A 16,589-nucleotide genomic window follows, 5' to 3' on the forward strand; every position below is an offset into this window, starting at 1 on the left:
ACAAAAACTATTAGTTGTTAAATTCAGACCTCAAGAGCAAAGATTCACCCTCATACGATTTGGACGATGGCAACAATTCAACATGGCCGGAGATAAAAGTTTATCGACTTTCTTCTCTAAAACTAACACAAAACTCCTCTACAGGATTGCATAGCTCCAGCCTACGTCTTTCACCAAACAAAATTACAAAAATTTGAACTAACCTGGATTCGTGATGACGACGAAATCTCAACCACGACGCCTCCATTTGTTTTCGATGCCAGGCGTGTCGTCATTTTTCCAATCACATGACGGTCTAGGCAGCTAACAAATAATTTTCATATTTTGGATCTAGAGCAATCAACAGAATCAGTCTTATTAGCACAGAAGAGAGGCAAGGTAACAAAAACGTCGAATGAGAACCTTACACGATAAAAATCACGGAGCACTTGCACGTTGCTGTTGTTCGAGACTTTTGGCGCGTAGCAGACCACACACGTGGAATCGTTGAGACGCTCAGACACAGAATCAAAATGGCGAAACTCGAAGCAGTAAAAGTCAACTTTGCCGATTGATCCATTTTCAGTTTGCGAATTGTCTCGAACGCAAATCCTTCACTCGACAGTTAAATCATTCTGATAAGATCAGCTTTCTTGAAAAGTCACGACGACGAAAGCTTATTTCGGGAGCCTGTTGGAAGTACCAACTTGTTCTCACTGTTCACTTTTTCACACTAAAATAGCTCGGCAGTTTTGCAGTGTTGCACTGTTACACTTTTATTTTAAAGTGAAGGAGGGTTCGAATTTTCTTAATACGCAATATTGCATAATCTTGATAAAGGTGGGGGATTTATTTTATTTTTGTTCGTATATTTTTTTCTTTTTTCGTCTTTTTTTCCGCCTCAGGATTTGCGTTTGTGTAGTGTAGTATGTCTCCTGATCACTAGATGTCGATGCTGTGTGTTTACGAATATATGCCTTGAAGTAAACACCTTGTATTTGTATCGTATCTTACTAGGACATTCCACACATATTCCACAGCCATTGGATTTGGAAAGATATGTCGCCAACGGAAAATCTGCAAACCTGAAAATTTACATGTTTAACGGTATTATGACCTACAATCTACCTGCTTGTAGTAACGCCATAGGTTTTCATGTTCCATTTTTACTGCATTGATTAACTAAGAAAAGAACAACATAGTAGGATTTTAAAATTAATTCTACTGTTGAAAGGGAAACTCTAGAAGCCTTAAGAGAAGTTGATAATTCTGTAACATATTTGAAATGGCTAGTGGCTACTGGCTAGTAATATGCGGGACAGTTAATTCACGAAGATATTTTTGCAGGACACACCTGGGTGTGTGTAGTCAAATCCAACTTTGCTTTTCTCACCCAGTAATTAAACATTAAAGATTGAACTACAAAAAAGTCAACTCATCGCAGCCTACATACCAGGTAAAACAATGAGACGATAAATTTTACATTTAAAATCTTCGGGAGCAAAATAGAATAAGATGAGCTTTGAACTTAAATGAGCACAATAGTATACTCAATATACTTCCTAGTAAACTGTAATACCCTCAAGCAACGAAACTTTGCGGATAAGGAATCGAGTTCCACGCAAAAATCCCCACATCTTCTTTTAGAAAGTTACCAAACAAAAGAAGGGGCCGTCTTGAACGCCCACCAAAAAGGTAGGCAGTCTCTTGCTCGATGCGAACGCAGCACGAATGACTATCATGGCATCTGTCTAACCTTCACGAGTTGGATTTTTAACCTCATAGGATGTGCAAGTCTCAAAGAAATGGACTGTTGTTAGTTTCCTTGTTGTTTTTTATCCCAATTCTTGCCGCAAGTGAACATCGGTATCACGGATCAGACTATCAAATTACCGGCTTATTAAAATCCCTGCTCAACATTACGTACAGACCGTGGCAAAATCTGCTGGACAAAACACAACCAAATTCAAAGAAATCGATTGAAGACAACCTGGAAACAACAGACTTGTCTGCACTGGCAGAACAGAAGAGGTCAAACAACTTTGAATTACCAAGCAGGACTATTGAAAGCTCAATAGTTAAAAATAAAGATTTACAGGTAACACATTTATCATCCTTTGTACGGAAGAACCGACAAGAAAACGGATGCGTATGCACACCAAATCTAGCTTGTGGTTGTAATTGTGCGACTACTTGTTTGGTGCTGGACTTTCAATGTGGACAAACTTGTACTCACGTTACCGTTTACAACGCTGAGTATCTTCAAGGACCTTATAATGAACCTCAATTGTCAACAAGTGTAACAACCTACAACAACAACTGCAACGACGATTGCTTCACCAGCGATGTTACACCCGATGCGCCCCATGTGATCACCGATGCGCCCTATGGGACCACCGGAGCGCCCCATGTGATCAACGATCCGCCCTATGGGACCACCGATGCGCCCCATTTGATCACCGATGCGCCCTATGGGACCACCAAAGCGCCCCATTTGATCACCGATGCGCCCTATGGGACCACCGGAGCGCCCCATGTGATCAACGATCCGCCCTATGGGACCACCGAAGCGCCCCATTTGATCAACAACGACAACGTGACCATCAACGTGTCTACCAATGTGAGCACCGATGCTACCGTGCCCATCATCAACATAACCAACGTTGAGACCAGCAACGATGGGACCAACGATGGGGCCAGCGTTGGGACCAGCGTTGGGACCAGCGTTGGGACCAGCAACTCTGTGACGAACTATGTACCTCCTGTAGCGATAGTAGTAGGTGGTATTGTAGCAATAGCTCTAGCTGTTGCAATTCCGCTCGGTATTAATCCACCGCCAGTTGAGTGTATTCCACCCGAACTGTTTGTCGACTTTTCGGTTATTGAAGATAAGATTCCTTTCAACAGTCAGCCATTTTTTGAAAAAGACTTTCCTCCGGACGGATGTGGAAATAATTCCGTGCGGATGGAAATTGGGAATTCGAATAGGAATTTGGATTGGAATAGACCCAGTGAAGTAAATTGCCAGCCGCTTATGAGAAGAGGAAATTGCCGCAGTCCACAAGATTGGGTCACCGTAAATCCCACTACATTGAAGGTATAGATACTAATTAGATAAAAAAAGTATTAACGTTTTAAAAGTTCCAAGTTTGAATTAAAGCGACTCATCTTAGGGAAGTTGCACTCCACGTCTTTGCGGTCGAGGACGAGTGTTCGTCGGTCGTGATGGACTTTGTCACGATATTTACGATCCAGGCAAGTGCCAAGGTGGCCGGCGACTTTACTATTCTCCTTTTGGAGATCCCATCTGCGATTGTCCAATCGGAGAATATCCTTTTCCGAACGCCGAAAACAATTGCGTTGCACTTTTCACCCAAGGTAATAGCAGTAGCCTAGTTTTCTTCTAACGTCTGATGCTTAGCAACAATGCACTATGATTCAGCGAAATAAAATGGTACCTTTTTGTGTTTTAAAAAAGGACCCTGCCGAGATGGGAGTATAGTGGGCATTAGTTCACAGGGTCAATTGGAGTGCATGCCATCCAAATGTCAATCAACCAACGTTGGAGATAAATCTCTACAGTTGCTGCCGGCCGAGGATGGACAATGCTACGCTCTAGGAACACAGGGTCCCTGTTCACCTCCCTCTTTGTTGGGTTATGACATCTTCAAACGCCAAATGGAGTGTGTCAATGTTCAAAATGATACCTCGCCCTATTTCACTTCTCCTGAAGAAGAGGCACTGGTCGATAGCATCTACAACCAGCGCTCTCCGGACTTTGACGACTTCCGAATTTCAATGGTCTTTGAAAGTCCAGTAGGAACCAACGACATCGGCCAGCGTAGGCAAGGTGCTACCACCGCTGGAATATTTCAATTCCCTGGCTTTTCACCGGAAGCACTTTTGAATCCATGTCGACCTGGAGCTCGAACGGAGATGAATTATAAATGCACGAATCCATTAATGTAAGACAATAAGCAATTTTTTTCTTTAATGTAATCATGTTTTAAAAATATTTCTTTTTATTAGACCCAAGTCGAGAACAAAAAGGGAAACGTTGCAAGCTGTTCGGCCGGCATTTCAGTGTACGCCAGATAAAAATTTGCAAGCAACGGGCAAGTGCGTGACCGATAATCGCAGCACGAATTGTGGACCATCTTTTCGGTTCAACCCTACTACCGGACAATGCCGAAGTATCTTCTAACGTAAGCGGAATGTGGTTAGCTTTTTTCCAAACAGATGTGATTCAAACGCTGAGAGAAAAAAGAATGCTTGGCGGAGTGTAATCAAAACAGACGCTTTCAATAAGAATAAAATTTAAAAAAAAAAAAAGTTATTCCCCGATCGTTCGACCTTAACATCTACGCCGTACCTTGCCTCTCAATGAAATTGTGGATAATTTTGATATACCTCAATGAAAAATAAATTGTTGAATTACCATTTAGAAATATTTCTGGTTACGACTATCGTTTAGTATTGGTAGTATTGGTAGGATTGTGATATTTCTGTCTGTTTTGCAACCCAACTTGAAGGTGAAGTATAACGAATCCGCCATTTAGCTCAAAGCGTAGTACCTTCAAAAAAAGACGGAAATGAGGAAACAAAACGTTTCTTTGGCCAGCTCACCACAGCTATTCCCGTAAATGTCAGACAGAATCGCAGACAGATAGCTTTGGGCGTTTGAATAAAACTTTTGAAGCAATGCCTAGGTCGGCATGCAAGCATGTGCTTTGAACAACCGCTATAGTTTTCAAAAGACAGTCGGCTTCAGGCTAGAAAAGAAACTGACATAGGGGAATGTTGTGTGCGGTGTTTTTACACCAAAAATGAAACATTCTTAGACTTGCCGATTTCTTTAAAAAAAAATATAACTACAAAAAGTGAATCTACACGCCATTCCAATTCAAGTATACGACAAGCCCACAATATTATTCACAACGGTTGTTTACATGGGAAATAATCCGTTATTTAGATATCTATAGAATTTATTAAACTGCCTGAATTTTGAATGACATTAGAACCCACGCACATTGAATACCATTTATCTTTAGTTTACATAATGGAATCTTTCAGCGACTAAAACAATGCCGAATGAAATGAATGAGTGTACGGAGCATCTGTCGCATTTTTGAACAGGTGTCTATACAATTAAGTTTACAGATGGAATAAGTACAGTCAATTACGAATTAAACTAATGCGTATTCAAACATCTGCCATTTTTAAACAGGTTGAATGTAAGTAAAAGTTTTCTGACTAGGCGATGTTTCTAGCAGAATGAAGAAAAGAAAATCTGGTTTAAAGCTATAGATTTGACCCATATACGAAAAATTTAACACAGCATGGGCTGTAATGCTGCATGGCCTAAAAAGTAATGTAATTTTCTGGATCACGGCAAAATGATTGCATCTCCTGGACTTTCCCGCATCACTTTCCAAGGATAAAAAAAAAGGTGAAAAAATTGGGTGAAAAATGTGGACGTGACAACTCTAACAAAGCAAACTGGAAGTAAATGACCCAGATGTCTGCTCTCCTACGGCACCCACCGATTTCCGCACCACTGTTGAAAACTCTAATTATGTGCATTTTAGTCTTTTACAAATTCAAAACAAGTTTTTCCACATTGCAATTTACAAAACAGATAACTAAAACCAATATCGGGAAAAGGACCTTGCCTCAAAAAAGAATTTCGCTCCACCTTTTACACAACGTGGTTTAGTGTGAGCAAAGCCATATAGCGTCCAGTTTTAAAAATTTTCTATTGGTCCTCCCCAGGTCCGTGTTGCCTAGGATATATAACGAAGATTGCTGACAAACAAAGCAGTTTTAACTGAGTAGGCTACCACAAATCTCAACATATTTTGAAGATAAGTTTTTGCTAGTATGCTTACCCTCTAAGATGACCTATGTTCAAAAATATCTTAGTTCTTGGTAGACTACTTTTTAGCGCGTGAGTCGCATCTCGTCAAAATCTAGACCCTTGTTTGACCTACTTTTTTTTAAACTCGAAAAATCTATTTTCACATTTACAACCAGCTCAAACCAGAAAAAGTCTCATCACATCTAGTCTATCAAAACCTTTTATAGATGCAAAACGCGACACGGGCCAACGAAGACTTGAATTCCCCTGGAGCATCGCATTTTTCAAAGCCTCAGTCAGATGAGACACCAATGCAAATGTGTAAGAACATACGTATCATATTATGCGTTTTTCCTTTTACAACGTTTTGACTAAACGCAGCCATCACCTTAGAAACGAGAAATTGATACTGTCAGTTCGTTCCGCAAAAAAGGATGACTTTTGGAGATTGTTCAACTACTAGTCAATGCCAAGGCCGGATCTATTAACTATGCTAAAAGGTCGAAATTTAAGTGCTTACCTTTTGTTGACCTTGTTTTCGTTGATGGTCTTGTGAATAATTACAGGTTAGCGCTATGTACCTGAATAATGAAAAAAAAAGACAATACCACTTAATAATTAACGGAGGCGGCTGATTTCTTTCGAAAGATTGGGTTACATTTACTCTGTTTAGATAGTTTTGTGACGCAGTACCATATTTGTCTGTTGACACGACAGCCTACTTGATATTCTTAAATGGGGCCACGAAAGTCCATGTTGCAAAGAAGTTACCCGAATCCAGCAGGTCAAGTCGCATCAAAACTATTTAGTGATGCAATGACACAGTTTTACGAATCTTTTTAAAACCTTTTAAATCTTTTCAAAACTTACCAAAAGAAGCGGCAAAAAGCTCTTCGAGTAAACGAAAAGGGCATCATTCTTTAAAAAAAGACACGAAACTCGTTGGGTCATGAAAAATGACGGAGGCAGCCGTGCGGGATTTACGATTTAGTTCCTCCTAGGAAGGGCTATCTCCCATCAATCAGAATTCTTCGAGCAATCATCATCAACGGGTTTAACCAAAGCGGCAGTTAAAGTTGTTGCGAGATATCACTACCGTGGACAAAATCCAAACAGTTGCAAGTCCAGTGGCGCAGGCAATAAACTCGACAATACCTCCAATTACCGCACCCAACCGCCTCCTTAGGAAAAAAGAAAGAAAGTCGAGTGTTTGTATAAAGATGATTACAGAAAAAGAGGTCGCCGCGCTTGCCTATAAACTGTTGTTATTTATTGCTATTTGACAAGCATTGTAGGTGGAAAAAAAATACCGCAGCAAAACTACGCTCCACTTGGTTCTTACGGTAGCTCAGAGAAACCGCATCCTGAAAAATCATTTAACGTAAAAAGGTGCGACACCACGAATACGTTTAGTTTCATTTCGGACACCACGTCATGAACTAGCTCATTCATACGGTCAAGCAACAACAGTGTGAAACACAGACGAGATGTTTGGAAATGTGAGTCCAGCTGTTGTTCTACTGTTTAAAATATCAATTATTGGTTATTGTTGTTTTGGTGATCAACAGAGCTTCTCGGAAAGGCAAGTGAGTAGACCATGGATACAGGAATTGTTAACACAAGAGAAATCTAGAAATCTTACCAGTGCGACGACAAACGCGGATGGATATCTGAAAAGCCAAAATGTGCAACTATCCCGGATACCAACCGATGTTAGTTTACAAGTTTTCCGTTTTGCGGGTAACAAATCACTACAAAGAAGAACTAAATCAAATGCAGGAACGATATTATTCGTCCCCAAGTTCGTTATAGCAGTAGGAGCCATAGCAGCGGCCATCGCTGTGGCTGTTACCTCGCACGGAAAGCATACTAAAATAGAAGAAATCGATATCGACTTTAGGCTACTCAACATTCTTACACCTATAAACGACTTACCGATGCCAGTTACAGGAGTAGACTTTCCATCCGACGGATGTGGAGACAACTCGGTGCGATTCAATGGAACTTGCTTTCCGGTTTTACACAAAGGTCCATGCCATCGAATTGAATGGGTCACCATAGATCCCATTACATTGCAGGTAAATTCACGACAAAATGTTTGGAAATCCAAGGATCAGAATTTCAAAGGGATCCTTTTAGGGACGATGCACTCCACGTCTTTGCGGTCGAGAAAGGGTATTAGTTGTTCGCGATGGACTTTGTCACGATATTTACGATCCTGGCGAGTGCCAAGGTGGCCGGCGACTATACTATACAGCTTACGGAGATCCCATATGCGATTGCCCAATTGGACAATATCCATTTCCGCACCCCCATGACAACTGTGTTCCACTTTTCACCCAAGGTATACACTTTCAATATTTACTTTTGTGCGTTCAAAGATTGATCCCGAATTTCAGGGCCTTGCCAAGATGGATACGTAGTAAGCATTAATCAAGATGGACGATTGGGCTGCACGCCAGCTGAATGTGAATCAACCGATGGGAAAGACTTTTTACAACAGTTGGTGTTGGCCAATAAAGCATGCTACGTCCTAGGATCCCGTGGCCCTTGTTCGACTACTTCCCAGCTACTGGGCTACGATATCTTCAAAAGGCGATTGCAGTGCGTCAATCTCTTGGATCCTTTCTCGCCCTATTTCTCTTGGCACGAAGAAAACAATTTGCTTGATAGCATCTACAATCACCTGCATCTGGAATCCGATGAATTTCGAACATCCTTAGTCTATCAAAGTCTAGAGGGGAGAAACGACACACTCCGCAGGCAGGGCGCGAACACCGCTGGAATATTTCAATTCCCTAGCTCCTCACCGGAAACACTATTAAATCCATGTCGGACTGGAGCGAGACAAGGGACAAATTATAAATGTACCAACCCTTTAGTGTAAGACAAAAAAATTTTCTTTCATGCAAATTTGAAGCTTTTGATTTAAACCTACCCTTTTTTATTCAGGCCCAACATGAATCGGAGAGACCTGCTGCCAGTTGTACGACCCGGAGTGAAAACCAACTGTGAAGGTAACGCTGTGTTCATCGCTGTAACTGGTCAATGTCGACCACGATTTTAGTTCAAATGTCCAAATCACAAAATTTGAAATCTAAATGTAACGACTGATCATGGCAAATTAGCCATATCATAAAAATTTTGAATACACAAGCGAGTTACCTTTGACAATGAAGATTTCGTGTTCTAGACGACCTGCTCAGCAAAAGACTAGTGACGAATTGGAGGGGAAATAACTTGCCACGAACATCTTGCAGTAGTAGTTGAGGGTGTATTTTTATGCAAGGCGACGTAGGAAAAGTTAGCGCGGACTGAAGCCAAAAAGAAGTTTCATTGATCAAGCTTGGAATCACTCCATGAACTCAGCTTTTTCTAAAATACGGTGGATCTGATTAAAAATTAAAATTTCGCAACATAATTGCTCTATGGAAGCCAGTAAATGAGCTAAGTAAGTTTCACACGTGCTAAAACAACGAATTTCTATGTTTAACTCAATCAATTTTCCATTTTTGGACGTAGTCTACCTGATAGTCGTCTCAGTCCAACAATCACGTGTAGCACTTTCCGCTGTTCGCATAGAGTGTGACCACGCCCATGGGTGCAAAGAGATCTAATTCGTGACTTCTACAAGTTAATTATTAAATAGAAAAACAAATATGGAAAGGGCTTTTCAAGGCTAATGTTAACTTACCCTAACCAGCTCATTTAATAGTTTCTATTAAGCAATTAGTTCTGGAAAAAGCTTAATTTTTATTCAGATTGACCGCAGAACTAGAAACAGCTGATAAAATGACGTTAGTTATTTTGTTTGTTCAATCATCTAGTCGTCTAACTGTCCGCATTGGTACGCGTTCTGGTAACTTTGCGTGTTCTTATCTTCGGAATCAAGCTTGATCATATCATCAATACGCAGAATGGTGATAGCGGCCTCTGTAGCGAATTTGAGAGATTTGATCTTTGAGACAGCGGGCTCAAAGACACCGGCTTGACGGTTATCCCTGACAGCACCTTCCATCAAGTCCAACCCGATCCTTGAAAGAAACAGCAATCAATAAAATATTTTAAAACAGATAATCCAAAATGATTTACCATTTCAAATTAGCATGCTCAGGCTTTGACTGCGATGAGTGATGGTAGGAACGCATCTTAGCCACCAGATCAGTTGCGTCTTTAGCAGCGTTGACTGCCAAGGTCTTGGGAATAACCAACAGAGAGTGAGCAAACTCGGCAATCGCCAACTGTTCTCGGGAGCTCTGCATTTTAAAACGAAAAGTCAATCATGTGATCAAATTTTGGCATTCAAAAGTACCACTTACCAATGAAGTAGCGAAGCTCTCCAAATAAATAGAGAGTGCAACTTCGACAGCGCCACCACCAACGACTAGAGTTTTGGATTCTAGAACACGTTTGACGACGCAGAGGGCATCGTGCACCGAGCGTTCCATCTCATCACAGTAGAAGTCGTTGGGACCACGAAGAATGATGGATGCAGCAGTACGCGCTTTGGTTCTAAAAAAAAAAAACAATAAATATGTCAAATGCTAATTCTGATAACATTAGCTTCCACAAATAATTCACCCTTTGATAATAATGAGCTCGTCGTCGCAGATGCGCTCCGTTGAGACTTCAGCGGCCTCACCGATAGAAGAAGCTTCGAAACTTTCATCACCTAAAGAATAAAATATATATAGTTCCGAACATCACTGAAAGGTTGAATAATCAATAATGTAATACCTTCGAGATTGGCCATGGAAGAAAGTAAAGTGGCTCCTGTCGCTTTAGCAATACGCTTCAAGTCAGCTTTCTTGCATCGACGAACAGCCATGGCACCTGCTTCTACGAAATACTGAATAAACAAATAAATGTCAGTTAGCGATTAGACTTCAGATTATATGTACGCTATTTACCTTGAGGCACAAATCGTCAATACCTCCAGTAGCCAAAATAACATTAGCTCCGGCATTGAGGATTTTCTGAATTCTCTCTTTCGTAATATCAGATTCTCGAGCACGGATAGCATCGAGCTTCTCGGGGTCTGTGACGAGAACCTGAACTCCCATTTTCATTTTGGTTTTTTGAAGAGAGAAATCAAGGCATGCAATCTTGGCGTTGGTGATCTTCTTAACCATTGCCTGGGAAGCAACCGAGCAGTTGAGGGCGTAACCAGTGATGAGAAGGCTTTCCCGAGCACTTTTGCCATGAGCCTTAAGAACGTTGATCGCCTTGATTGGATAGATAGCTTGCCCTTTGTTATCTGTAACGCGGACAGCATTGGCAGCGTCAACACACATGGCGGCGAAGAAGTTCGCGTCGGCGCTGATGATTTTGCTCGACATAGATGTCTTGGCGGCATTGATCAAACAGTCCTTTCCAAGCTCCTCGACGCTCAAGGTCAAATTGTCCTGAATGTACTTCACTGCCTCCCTTTAAAACAATCACATGTTTGTCAAATCAAATCACATGTCAAAACAAGAGATTTGTAGGTGATCTTACTTGCAAGCCAGACGATAACCACTGATGACAGAGGTAGGATGGATCTTTTGTTTAACCAATTCATCTGCATTTTTCAGCAACTCAGCTGCAACAATAACCTGCAACAAAAACAGTTTAGACCTTTGAAAGCAAATAAACAATCCAGTACCGAGCAACTAACCACTGAGGTTGTTCCGTCTCCAACTTCTTGGTCTTGCAATTGAGCAAGCTCAACCAACACTTTGGCAGCAGGGTGCTGAACTTCAAGTAGATTTAGGATAGTAGCACCATCATTAGTAATAGTGACATCCTGAAACAACAAAAAAGGGAGGTTACAGAAAATTTTCCTTTGTGTCGAAATATCACAATTTGCATTACCCCAACATCATCGACCAGCATTTTGTCTAGTCCCACAGGGCCAAGAGAGCTTTTGACAATATTGGCGATAGAACTTGCAGCCAAAACTAGGATAATTAAAAACATGTGTTATAAAATGTCAACCGGTACCGGCACTAGGCGTTATAACTCACGGTACAAAGAACAAAATAATTACCATTTTGGGTGCGAACTGAATTGCCCGTGGTACGTTTTCCAGGAAGAGACAGACTTGAGGAGAACATTTTGGTACTTTTTTATGAGACTATTACTAAATCTGTATTAATCAGCTCCTTTCTTTGCTCACACTTCTTGACGTTGTTCGAGCACGCTGCACGTGAAAGATGACGGGCAGAACGTTCTGGCTCTTGGGCTAAATGACTATTGCCACAAGTGAAGTCGAGCTAGTACTATTAAAATGCGACGCCGTCGCAGTCACATGGGGCATTTCATATTTGGTATGCTTTGCAGGTAAATGCAGCATTCTTGAATTTAGGAAATCATTTTCAGCTATATTTAATACATAGATTAATTAGAAAATAAATTAGTAAATAAAATCTTATGGTAAATTTATTTAGGTGCTCGTCTGCCATTTTTTTTTACAATATCATCCATTGATTCCTTTCATTCACTAAAATCCGACCCTCGGGACATTTATTAGCTAGTCGAACGAGAGGCCCATTACGTAGAGCACGCGGTTCGAGAACACGATATGTCAGGCATAAATCAGCATGATATTTTGTAAGCTAACTGAAACTCAGGTGATTTTTTCAAAACTTGAACACCACAGTTGTAGTATTTTCGACTTTAGCTAGATGGTCTATGGATGACTAAATATTATTTTGCTATCTTCATTAAAGTGAATCGACTTCAACTCGGATACAACATTGTGATAGACTCTTCGCCATGGCAGCCATCGACGCAGGACCGAGGAGGCAGCGAGGACTATTCGGACTTTTGTGTGGTACCATCAGTATTAAGAAAAGTATATTGGTAAGTCCCGCAATTCAATATTAAAAGTTGCTGTTCAAACGTATTATTACTTATTGTATATGCCCCATAGCAATAATAACCAACGGATGTTTGTGGTGAATCTCTTTTATAGTGCATCGGGGACAACAGTATTGCAGAGAACGACCCAACGGATCGAAGTGGGGATAACCGGCAGCAGCCGGATATAGAGAATCCACATCCGTCTGTAGACGACCCCAGTACAGATGTGAAGATCCCGTCACCTGTATTGGTCTCCAAGAAGCTTGCCGAAGAAGCTGTGGCCAAGAGACGCAATGTTCGATTTAGACATCAAGCTACCGTGATCGAAGAGGAGGAAGAAAATGGTTTTGAAAATTCCTCGACGGTCGAGGCGAACCAGAAACTTTTAAATGAACATAGTAACAATATAACTTCGACGGATGTGAAATGTAACAGAAGAATCAGGCAAAAGAAAATGGCCCCGGCTCCTCCTCTGCCCGGAATCCTTGGCAATGCTTCTTAATGAGGATAGCCACTTGCCGTTAACTACATTAATATTTATACCAAGTTTATGTCGTTTATAGAAGCCGTTATTAGAGAAATTTTCATAGTTGTTTTGTTCACATTGTTAAATCCAATTTGTTGTTGATACCGGAGGAGAAATTTCAGTCGTTTGCCGAATCATGAGCTTATTAATTAGAAACTATTTCTAGGTTTAATGGCGTTTTCTCAATACAGCTATTGTTACTCCTTCCCGTTTGATCCGTGTTAAAAGATCAACGATGCATGACATGATCAGCTCAATGTGGATGAGACTTTGATACATAATAAACAGTGTACACAAAAATGGGTTTGGCGTTGGTGGAACAACAAGATGGAAACAACACCCACCCAATCCCGGAAGGATCCATGGGTCTCGTTTCTCACCATTCGTCAAAAAGAACTAGACTGGCGCCGCGACGCCCCTTCTTCCCACGAACATGAACTTAAACATCGCCGAGACACAATGATGCGGCTACAATACAATGTGCTGCGCCACTTCCATTTGTTCGACGGAAGTTCACGACTTTCCGTCGATGGTAAGAGAATGGCCTATTCATTTGGTGATCTACTTACACAGCAGCCAACACCAACCGCATTCAAAATCATTTCACTGCTCGCATGTTGGGTTCAATTTACTTGCCGAACTGCACTGACAAAGGCAGAAAATGACACATAATTGGAAAACATTGTATACTGTCAGGGTGGGGAGGAAAAAAAATTCTTCATTTAAAAGATTCTCTGAGTAAACGGTCATACAGCGAAAGAGAAATTAGCCTCAATCCAGGTGGTCTTTTCTTCTGGGGACCTGATGACACGGTTACGTGAGACGAAACCAATCACGAACTCAAACCGAAACAAGGCAACAACATGCATCCTGTTTTTGTAGCTAATATGGAGGACTTTTATTTTCTTTGATGGAAGTAGTGACTACATTGAAAATAAATCTCGCACTTTAATATGCTTTACATAAGAAAGGAGATGGGGCGGCAGGAATTCCGATCCCTGACACCATAAGTAGAACATTCTACCTAAAATACGGGGATGATTGAAAACTTAAACAACACAAAAACCGTCTGAGCAAAATAACCAAAACGCGTGACGAAAACAAAGTCAAAGAACTTAAGTCTTTTAAACCTTAATGGCTTTCATTTTGGGCATTCTCTTCTTGGCCAACCGTTTGTTCTCCTTTTCCTCCCATTTTCGCTGCTTTTCTGGATCATCGTCTTGGAGAATTTTTTCCTTTTCCAGACGGCGCTTTTCCTCGCGTCGGGCAGCTGCAGCTTCGGCTCGGGCAGCGTGAGTCGATTTGAGGAAGGCCTCCTCAACTTTCTGACGATTCTTCTCCGCCTTTGATTTAAACTCCTTGCTCAAGCGGAACCGCTTGACACGGTCAATGCAGTAGAAAGTCAACATGATAGCTGGACGGATAATTTCCACCGCCTCAACGATGCTCTTGCCTGCAATTTTGGGAAAGAAATTGCGTAAATTACTGTAATTAGAAAGAAAAATCACGACACGGTAGCTTACCATTCTTTAAAGGCAGGTTGAAATTGAAGATGAGCATCTTTTTAACTTCTGGCATCTTGCTGGGTGCCGTATCTTCCGTCTGTTTGGGTCCGGAATACTGGTCTGAAAAGTGGATAGACTCGATGACTTCCGGGATATTATTGATGAGGGAACACACTCGAGCATCCAGCAAAGTGGTGGAAGCTTCGCCGATTTCTGACATCAAGACAAAGTTCGTTGGAAGACCAAACTTTTCAACGGCAGATTTTTTCTCTGGGCAATACACACTGATGTCTGCCATCTCTCTGATGAGGCGGGTTGCCGTCTTTTTGGCAGCCAGGCACATGACGAACGAGTCCATGTCTGAATCGTTCATGAAAACTTTGACGTGCACTTGATCTTGTTGTGGCCGGAAAAGATTCATCACCATGGCCACCAAATCTTGCCGTTTCAAGAGCCTTAGCTCAAACAAAACAGCTTCACAACCAGTTCTACCACTACACCACAGTAGGTAAACATTTTCAGATTCTTTCATGAGGCCAGGTTGACTGTTTTCCAATTTTCCGTCATCTCCTACCAAAGCAAACTTCTCAAGAAGAGGCCCTTTGAAGGCTGAATACCAAGTCTCAGCAATGCGCTGATTTTTGCTGCGACCCAGAAAGAAGTTAAAAAAGTAGAGAACAAGACCAGCAAGTATCATGAGTTCCAAATAATAGCTTTCCCAGTTGGATCGGAGATGAGCTGGAAGCTGAGCAAAAGTAATTTTGGGCCCTTCATTCAGTTTGAGATCAGGTTTAGAAGTAGAATCTTTTTCGTATCCCTCATACTCATCTTCATCCACATGTTCAAACTCGTTATCTTCTGTTTCGACGGTAGCTTCATCTTCATCAGCTGCTTCCACTTCCTTATCGGGTTCGTGTGATGGTGGATCTTCATGTTCATGAACCACATTCTTCTGTTCAGAAGCCACTCCTGCAACTACATCTTCCACATCAAAATCTTCAAATTCAGCAAATTCATTGTCTTCAATATCTAAATGATTGATTCCGGCATTGGCTATGTTGTATGATACGAATAGCAGAGTTAATGCAAATATGGTGAGCCAGTGAGAACGGTCGACCGGCGACATTTTCCTGGCTAAAGAAAAGAAAGTAATGAAAAATTTCTCTCAAAATACCGTTCAATAGAACTATAAATATAAAAGGAATAGCTTACTCGGGTTCACCCTGCAAACGAAAGTATTCGAAAATCAAAGAAATAATTTGACAGATGAAATTTGTTTCTATTCACCAATTCAGACGCGCCATGACAGTTCAGAAATTAATAAATGCCTGTGTTGCCTGTTCGAAGAGAATGAATCGTTGCTCGTCACAGAAAACAAGAAAAATGCATAAATCTAAGGTAAAATGGGCGGAGAAAAATGAAATATATAAACAGTTTAAATGTTTGTAATGTCGGCATGAGCTTTAGAGACCTTTAGAGCTCGAATGAGGAAATAAAATACTCGTTTTTCGTATGAAAGAAGAAGAAGCACTCGGTATAATTCGTTTGCTCGTTTTACACAGTGCAACAACGTCTCTAGAGAGCGAAATTCCGGCGGACGCCGGAAATCTTGTTAGTAAGAAGTGGTACAAAAATTTAATCTTGTTTACGGCAAATCAGAGTCACTTGACTGATGTGGAAAATCAATAACAACCCCCTCATTATGCGATGTAACCGCGGCAACAAAACCAACACTTTTCCTGCTGCACACACCTAAATAACCATAATAATTGCAAATTACAACAGTAAAACAAAAAATTTGCTACAACACAACGTGCCAATAAAACGGATCTATTGCCCAGAGGCAATTGGTTCGTAATCGATTACCGTGAAACCAAAG

At 41.1% G+C, this 16,589-nt stretch overlaps 5 protein-coding genes across 9 annotated transcripts; 3 read left to right on the plus strand and 2 right to left on the minus strand.

Annotated features, from left to right (window-relative positions):
- Window positions 1–995: 995 nt before the first annotated feature.
- LOC124195423 lies at window positions 996–4,423 on the plus strand. The gene is made up of 5 exons (XM_046589817.1): window positions 996–1,086; window positions 1,327–3,076; window positions 3,153–3,357; window positions 3,458–3,944; window positions 4,009–4,423. The coding sequence occupies exons 2-5, from the start codon at window positions 1,766–1,768 to the stop codon at window positions 4,181–4,183; spliced, it is 2,178 nt and encodes a 725-aa protein (XP_046445773.1). The 5' UTR covers window positions 996–1,086; window positions 1,327–1,765; the 3' UTR covers window positions 4,184–4,423.
- Window positions 4,424–5,595: 1,172 nt separating this feature from the next.
- Window positions 5,596–9,010, plus strand: LOC124195428. 3 transcript variants are annotated; one of them, XM_046589825.1, is made up of 6 exons: window positions 5,597–7,335; window positions 7,405–7,576; window positions 7,639–7,914; window positions 7,976–8,180; window positions 8,236–8,719; window positions 8,789–9,010. In XM_046589825.1, exons 2-6 carry the CDS (start codon window positions 7,520–7,522, stop codon window positions 8,901–8,903), a joined length of 1,137 nt encoding a protein of 378 aa, XP_046445781.1. In that variant the 5' UTR covers window positions 5,597–7,335; window positions 7,405–7,519; the 3' UTR covers window positions 8,904–9,010. The 3 variants fall into 3 exon arrangements, with proteins under 3 accessions (XP_046445780.1, XP_046445779.1, XP_046445781.1); XM_046589824.1 differs by having other exon boundaries at window positions 5,596–7,335; window positions 7,405–7,914; XM_046589823.1 differs by having other exon boundaries at window positions 5,596–7,914.
- An 86-nt stretch (window positions 9,011–9,096) lies between these two features.
- LOC124195426 (T-complex protein 1 subunit alpha-like) lies at window positions 9,097–12,103 on the minus strand. The gene is made up of 10 exons (XM_046589819.1): window positions 11,865–12,103; window positions 11,690–11,775; window positions 11,493–11,621; window positions 11,333–11,430; window positions 10,747–11,263; window positions 10,574–10,685; window positions 10,418–10,508; window positions 10,156–10,348; window positions 9,929–10,092; window positions 9,097–9,870 (listed from the first exon to the last, which is right to left on the minus strand). Exons 1-10 carry the CDS (start codon window positions 11,929–11,931, stop codon window positions 9,660–9,662), a joined length of 1,668 nt encoding a protein of 555 aa, XP_046445775.1. The 5' UTR covers window positions 11,932–12,103; the 3' UTR covers window positions 9,097–9,659.
- Window positions 12,104–12,317: 214 nt separating this feature from the next.
- LOC124195433 lies at window positions 12,318–13,411 on the plus strand. Of its 2 annotated transcripts, none has more exons than XM_046589837.1 (3): window positions 12,318–12,447; window positions 12,547–12,679; window positions 12,792–13,411. In XM_046589837.1, exons 2-3 carry the CDS (start codon window positions 12,593–12,595, stop codon window positions 13,179–13,181), a joined length of 477 nt encoding a protein of 158 aa, XP_046445793.1. In that variant the 5' UTR covers window positions 12,318–12,447; window positions 12,547–12,592; the 3' UTR covers window positions 13,182–13,411. The 2 variants fall into 2 exon arrangements, with proteins under 2 accessions (XP_046445793.1, XP_046445792.1); XM_046589836.1 differs by having other exon boundaries at window positions 12,322–12,427.
- Window positions 13,412–14,088: 677 nt separating this feature from the next.
- LOC124195427 (PAT complex subunit CCDC47-like) lies at window positions 14,089–16,458 on the minus strand. 2 transcript variants are annotated; one of them, XM_046589822.1, is made up of 5 exons: window positions 16,182–16,458; window positions 15,998–16,103; window positions 15,923–15,933; window positions 14,729–15,844; window positions 14,089–14,658 (listed from the first exon to the last, which is right to left on the minus strand). In XM_046589822.1, exons 2-5 carry the CDS (start codon window positions 16,012–16,014, stop codon window positions 14,330–14,332), a joined length of 1,473 nt encoding a protein of 490 aa, XP_046445778.1. In that variant the 5' UTR covers window positions 16,015–16,103; window positions 16,182–16,458; the 3' UTR covers window positions 14,089–14,329. The 2 variants fall into 2 exon arrangements, with proteins under 2 accessions (XP_046445778.1, XP_046445776.1); XM_046589820.1 differs by having other exon boundaries at window positions 15,998–16,458.
- Window positions 16,459–16,589: the final 131 nt, after the last annotated feature.

This window comes from Daphnia pulex, chromosome 6 (genome assembly GCF_021134715.1).
Source record: "Daphnia pulex isolate KAP4 chromosome 6, ASM2113471v1".
NCBI lineage: Eukaryota > Metazoa > Arthropoda > Branchiopoda > Diplostraca > Daphniidae > Daphnia > Daphnia pulex.

Excerpts from the sequence above, each read along its gene's own strand:
- LOC124195428 (XM_046589823.1), top strand. The coding sequence starts at position 7,324 with ATGTTTGGAAATGTGAGTCCAGCTGTTGTTCTACTGTTTAAAATATCA. Across the intron at positions 7,915-7,975 it reads TAGATCCCATTACATTGCAG|GGACGATGCACTCCACGTCT; the intron begins GTAAATTCACGA and ends GGATCCTTTTAG. Across the intron at positions 8,181-8,235 it reads TGTTCCACTTTTCACCCAAG|GGCCTTGCCAAGATGGATAC; the intron begins GTATACACTTTC and ends CCCGAATTTCAG.
- LOC124195427 (XM_046589822.1), bottom strand. Across the intron at positions 14,659-14,728 it reads CAACCTGCCTTTAAAGAATG|GCAAGAGCATCGTTGAGGCG; the intron begins GTAAGCTACCGT and ends CCAAAATTGCAG.
- LOC124195433 (XM_046589836.1), top strand. The coding sequence starts at position 12,399 with ATGTCAGGCATAAATCAGCATGATATTTT. Across the intron at positions 12,428-12,546 it reads ATAAATCAGCATGATATTTT|TGAATCGACTTCAACTCGGA; the intron begins GTAAGCTAACTG and ends TCTTCATTAAAG. Across the intron at positions 12,680-12,791 it reads GTATTAAGAAAAGTATATTG|TGCATCGGGGACAACAGTAT; the intron begins GTAAGTCCCGCA and ends TCTCTTTTATAG.
- LOC124195426 (XM_046589819.1), bottom strand. The coding sequence starts at position 11,931 with ATGTTCTCCTCAAGTCTGTCTCTTCCTGGAAAACGTACCACGGGCAAT. Across the intron at positions 11,776-11,864 it reads TTCAGTTCGCACCCAAAATG|TTTTGGCTGCAAGTTCTATC; the intron begins GTAATTATTTTG and ends TAATTATCCTAG. Across the intron at positions 10,509-10,573 it reads TTCCATGGCCAATCTCGAAG|GTGATGAAAGTTTCGAAGCT; the intron begins GTATTACATTAT and ends TTTATTCTTTAG.
- LOC124195423 (XM_046589817.1), top strand. The coding sequence starts at position 1,766 with ATGTGCAAGTCTCAAAGAAATGGACTGTTGTTAGTTTCCTTGTTGTTT. Across the intron at positions 3,077-3,152 it reads TAAATCCCACTACATTGAAG|GGAAGTTGCACTCCACGTCT; the intron begins GTATAGATACTA and ends GACTCATCTTAG. Across the intron at positions 3,945-4,008 it reads AAATGCACGAATCCATTAAT|ACCCAAGTCGAGAACAAAAA; the intron begins GTAAGACAATAA and ends TCTTTTTATTAG.